The sequence below is a fragment of the Pieris napi genome, chromosome 22 (assembly GCF_905475465.1).
Source record: "Pieris napi chromosome 22, ilPieNapi1.2, whole genome shotgun sequence".
NCBI classification, from domain to species: Eukaryota; Metazoa; Arthropoda; class Insecta; order Lepidoptera; family Pieridae; genus Pieris; species Pieris napi.
This window is the reverse complement of record NC_062255.1, coordinates 7,232,400-7,238,399: the sequence shown is the minus strand read 5'-3', so window position 1 is coordinate 7,238,399 and position 6,000 is coordinate 7,232,400. Positions and strand designations below refer to the sequence as shown.

Genomic DNA, 6,000 nt, shown 5'->3' with positions numbered 1-6,000 from the left:
AAACAAATTTGGCCAAAATCGACGGCATGTAACATGAGTTACATAAAAAGCGATTTTGTATTAGGTAACGTAGTTGTAGCGGTTCACATTTACACTATTTTAAATAGTCACTCATCTCTGTGTCAAATTGTGTCTACATTGTGATAGATTAATATAGATTACTAGCGGACAGACGTTGTCCTTTTTTTTTTTTTTTAACGTCAGGAAATGCTTTTACGCATATCCCTGCTGAATTTTACTCCAGCAGGGATTATGTGGGACTCAGACATAATATTTACACACCTACCCACTAAAACCTGACGGATGCCTTCGGCTCGCCAGGCTCGCCATATTTCAGAAACAAAGTGTTTATTATTCTAATGCTTTATGTTATACAACATTCTTTGTTTGTTTTTCTGGCTCGCATATTATTATATAATCAATATAATAACTCCGATCGAAGCATTTATTTTAAACGATATTCATTTTTCTTACATCCTCTTTGACGATATTTGCAGCACGCATTCTGTCAATGTTATGTCAAACGCCATAAGGTTACATCAAAAAGTTCGAATTGTATGGTGGTTAAGTATTCTTAAATTTTCTAATTTTCCGCGCAATTTTTTTCTTTTATAAGGTCAAGGCATTTTCATGTTAAGTCGTGACAACGGAAAACGGGTTTCATTTTTATATATATAGATAAATAAGGAAACTCGTAAAACATAATTTTTCTTCTGCAATATTAAGGTACAGTTTCTCCCGCTAAACGACTAACATTGGCGTGTATATCCATTATACGGTCTCCTTAGAGTTCTTGATAGAAAATCCCGTACTTCCCAAAGCACTTCAGTATTATTTTGGTTTGAGCCAGGCAATCCTTTCTAAGACTGAGTCAATCCTCACGTACGTCAGTCTTTGCTACTGGGTGGCTATTTTTCAATTTATTTTAACAATGGTCTATTTGGATTGCGGTAACACAAGAGGACCAGACTTATTAAAATGTATTTATAGTGTTCCGAATAAAAAAAAATCTAAAAATACTGCATAGATTTTTTTTTTATTTTCCTCATCGAAGACAAAAACTATTTTATTATACATAGAAATTCATAGACACGATTAAAATATGTTACTATATTACTTTCTATACAATAGATTATTACTCGATTTTAAAAATATAATGTAGATTTTATACGCACAAAAATAGATATATATTATTTTATAAGTATAATTTAAGCATGGGCGTATTTAAAAGTACATTGTTATTGACGTATACTAGACTAAACTATCCTAAAATTCACGCAAAAATGTCCACTTCGACGTGTAGACTGGTAGACCAATGTGTATGACGTAATGTCGATTCGTGGCATTCAAAAACCGAGTCTCATTTCCTGCATCGCAGTGCATCAAGCTTGCGATATCCAATTACGTTTCAAAGAGACATACAACTTGTATCTCACAATTCCTTTCAGAACACTCTGACATCCAATTTTCAAACTTTCCGTTCTTGCATAATATGCTACAATCATGAACAATATACATTCAGTAATGACGTAACATTTATAAGTAGTTGATATGTTTATTTGCAGATTATTATTTCACACTAATGTTGCAGTTCTTTTAATCCGTTCATAAGATTATTTCTAATAAAGAAATTTCTTCCCTTAGTAATTTACTAGAGACGGTTACGCAATTAGTTTGCTATTTTTGTTTTTGTATGCGATAGAGGACTAGGTGGATCGCCCGGACCGTTGCCATGGCAACTGGGTGCGCTGTCGGCGCGCGCCGCATCCCAACGGCAGACGTCACCCCGCAGCCGACGCGGATGCTGTCTCTAACCATCCCGTTTTGACGTATCGAGAGCAATTAGTGCGTCATGCTGTATAACCTCTGACAGCAGTTAACCTGTGCATAAGTGTCGATTGTGTGTGTGTATGTAAACGCTATGCAAACAAAAAGGATGGTACTGTGATCGAGTCGAGGGAGGGGCATTGCTTCAAATCATGCCATTCGAATCGAGATCAGGTAATGTAGCTTATCAGATACTTTATTTTCCATTCTTTAATTTACTTAAACCTGAAGTTGTATAACGTTTTCGTCAACTGTCTCGTCTTACTCAAAGCTTATCTTGTTTTCTTCCTCGTATTATCGTGTTTAATTTTCCTTTTACAGTATCATTTCAACATTCAACTCTTAAGATTCTTTTAGATGTTCATTTCGCTTCATCTCTCAAGTTTATTGCTTACATTTAGCGCTATTTTAGACAATGGTAGCGTTAAGCCTTGTGCCGTTGAGAGTAAAGTGGTAATTTATCTTATTCCCTGTTGAGAGGGTTTTGTTATAATGATACCTTGTTCCACAAAATGGATTTAGGTTCATTAAAGTTGGAGGATGATCATTTTTTTGAGAAAATCTTAAAAATTACATATTCCGTTAGGTATACAAATTTGATATCAATAATAATTAGAAATTAAGCCAAAAAATTGTTTGTCAGTCTAAGATTATGTCGATATTGATTATTGGGATGTAGGCCTAGATTAAACTTATGGTTAAAAATGCTATTTGTAATTATTCCTAGAAATATATTAGAGCGACTCATGGCCATGTGTAATACCTTTTCAGAATCCCTATTAAATGCGACAAAACTTGTAATACGGGGTCACTTTTCGGTAGAGTATTTTATTTTTCACAGTGGGGTCCGAAGTAAACAAACAAAAAAATTTGTATCGTATAACTTAGGTAATATTATCTTCAATACACTCAGTAAAAACTATAAATATCTAGTATGTCTAACGCAAGAACTCATAAGTACCAATCTAGTGGATATTATGAAAAGGATACAGGTGTAGATTTTTTCGATTTTTAATAACAATTAGTAAAAAAAGTCAATTTTCTTATAAAAACGCAAAATAAATTATAACTCTGCAGGGGTTGAGCTCAGACTCAGAGACATCCCATAGAACAATTTTTTGTAGTAGACCACAAGCCCACGAACAAAAAATACCTGTGAAATGACCCAACCTGAATTACGCTTAGAAGGCTGTTACTATATCTGAAAATAGCTCTGAGCACTATGCCGTCATTTCTGAGCGGTACATGTGAGTACGTGAGTGAATGGACTTTCTCAGGTACAATGGGGAAATTTCGACTAATTATTAATGTACGGCTTTGTTATAAGTGTATAGATGATTAAAAATAAATGCCGAAAAACCTAGTGCCGTACAAAAGTGATGGTGCCGGAAGTCGGTGCAAATTTTTAATTCGACGATAGTTGCAGGAGCAATATAGGTCATTTATTACTGTACGGCATTTGTGTCATTCCTTTTGGACACATATACAGATACTTTACCCGTAAACGCCGTACATATTTCCAGCGGAGCGGTCGAAAGCCAAGGGTCGGAACCCTACCCCTACACCCATATACCCTAAGGTCATTGTAAAATGTACGGCAACATGTTCAAAATATTATTTAACACGGACAATTATGTTTTATAATTATGCCGTCCAAATATTATAGTTAATATTTGTGTAATTAAATATTTATCGAAATTTCAGGATTTACCAAGTTCTTACTGCTGTAAGATCAGAGAATAATGTACGGCAACTTATTTTTTTACATAATGTTACTAAATATTACCGTTGTACATTATAGCCGTTCATTATAAATGGTAACAAATAAAAATATTATGATAAAAAATATATGAAATTTCCGAAATTTAGATGACTTTTCAAATGCTCCTAGAGTAATATGGGGAGTAATATTTTCAAAGATTATTGTTATTTTATATGTAACAAATATAAATAAACAAAAAAAACCAGATTCCGTACATTTTACTCCAGATTATTCTTTACAGCTGATAAAAACTTCGACGACGTTTGAGGTGTCCCTTAAGGTCATTAATAACTGTACATATCTGAGTATACTACCATAAGGCTGTAAAGTATATTTACAGCCTTATCGTACCAGCAGAGAGAGGTAAAGGAAAAATATTTTTAACAAAAATATATATAATACAGGGCGTCCCAAAGTTATGAGACATGAAAGGAAAGTACCTTAAATATCGCAGATAGGGTATTTTACTAAAAGAAGACTTTATGGTATTTATAAAAGTTAGTAATTCTGCATTCAAAGATTTTTTAAAAACTACTTGCCTCGTCTGGAAATCGAACCGGCTTAAATTAAAAAAAAAAACACCCCTACTTTTATGATGCCAATCGAAAGAATGGCCAAAACCTAATAACTTTTCTAAAGTAACAGACTCGTAGGGGATTTTTTTAGGCCGAATACGATAGATAATGTTTTTAATTTGATTAAAAAGATATATTCACGCTGTTCCTTTCTTTTAAAATACTATGTTACTTAAGAAGAGTTATTAGTTTTTGGCGATTCTTTCGATTGGCATCATAAAAGTAGGGGTGTTTTTTTTTACATTTAAGTCAGTTCGATTCCCAGACGAGGCAAGTAATTTTAAAAAAATCTTTGAATGCAGAATTAATAACTTTTAAAAATAACATAAAGTCTTCTTTTAGTGAAATACCCTATCTACGATATTTAAGGTACTTTCCCTTCATTTCCCATAACTTTGGGACGCCCTGTATTGGTAGGCGGTGGTAGCGGACTATCGAAAGTGTACGGCATTTATCTTTTATTGAAGATTGTCTAAAGTATTAATAACCTATGTTATTGCCGTACAGATAAAAGTCACCGGAAAATGACTCTTTTCTGAGAAAAGTAATTTACCCCATACACCTATGTGTTCCACAAAAAATGTACGGCATGCTGGAAAATGTTATCTATTTGTGAAGTACTCTCAAGATCATTTAATTTTATGTTGATTCATATCATCATCACCTATATGCTGATCAGACATATGTTGCGACCCTTGGCTTTCGACCGCTCCGCTGGGAATATGTACGGCGTTTACGGGTAAAGTATCTGTATATGTGTCCAAAAGGAATCACACAAATGCCGTACAGTAATAAATGACCTATATTGCTTCTGCAACTGTCGTCGAATTAAAAATTTGCACCGACTTCCGGCACCATCACTTTTGTACGGCACTAGGTTTTTCGACATTTATTTTTAATCATCTATACACTTATAACAAAGCCGTACATTAATAATTAGTCGAAATTCCCCCATTGTACCTGAGAAAGTCCATTCACTCACGTACTCACATGTACCGCTCAGAAATGACGGCATAGTGCTCAGAGCTATTTTCAGATATAGTAACAGCCTTCTAAGCGTAATTCAGGTTGGGTCATTTCACAGGTATTTTTTGTTCATGGGCTTGTGGTCTATAGCTGATGACCTCACCTATCCACTATTTGCGTTTGATCCACGACTTTTTGGCCACCCTGTATACAGTTCATATAAATACATATCTATTTTAAAAAGAAAATTATTAAAACAATAGTAAAATAATATGATTTTCAATGTTATTATGGAAGGTTTTTACGAATTTTAAGCATTTTTATTTCAAAACTTTTTGTTGGGTTCTCAAGTTTTGGACTTTATTTCTCAAAAGAGACAAAAATTTCACTTACATGAGAATAATAATACTTAAGATTAGCATTTCATTATCGTCGTTCCTAATCACAATAAAAAGAAAAGCAGTACATGCAATAAACTTAAAAGTAACCAATGAAATATGTATTAAAGTAATTTTGTCTAACATATTCACTAAGATTCAAATTTGTATGAATTGAAAGAAGTAATATTTATTATATTTGTGGGTAATTTTCCTTTTCTCACAGTGGTTGCCTGGAAGAGTTGCCGAAAGCGGTAAGGCCGCCAGTTGCCCTTAACATATTTTGATTATGTTCAATTTTATATTGTTATGCAACTAAGTGTAAATAAATAAATAAATAAAAAATGTGAATTTCGTTAAAATGTTTAAAAAAATCTTATATAAAGCTACACTCGATATTAAAATGAACTTAACTGAAAGTATTACAATAATAATTGCTTCTTTCTTTATTATATCCTCTAATTCATTCAGAGTTTAGTTCAGTTCAGTCATC

The 6,000-nt window shown here is 33.2% G+C and overlaps 1 protein-coding gene across 2 annotated transcripts in view; it reads left to right on the top strand.

Moving 5' to 3' along the window:
* The first annotated feature begins 1,791 nt into the window (after window positions 1-1,791).
* The window catches only part of LOC125060711, a 192,124-nt gene continuing 187,915 nt past the window's right edge, over window positions 1,792-6,000 (top strand). For both annotated transcript variants that reach the window (XM_047665735.1, XM_047665734.1), the window contains exon 1: window positions 1,792-2,001. In XM_047665735.1, coding sequence (XP_047521691.1) covers window positions 1,980-2,001 — 22 coding nt within the window. In that variant the 5' untranslated portion in view covers window positions 1,792-1,979. The remainder of the gene's footprint in view (window positions 2,002-6,000) is intronic.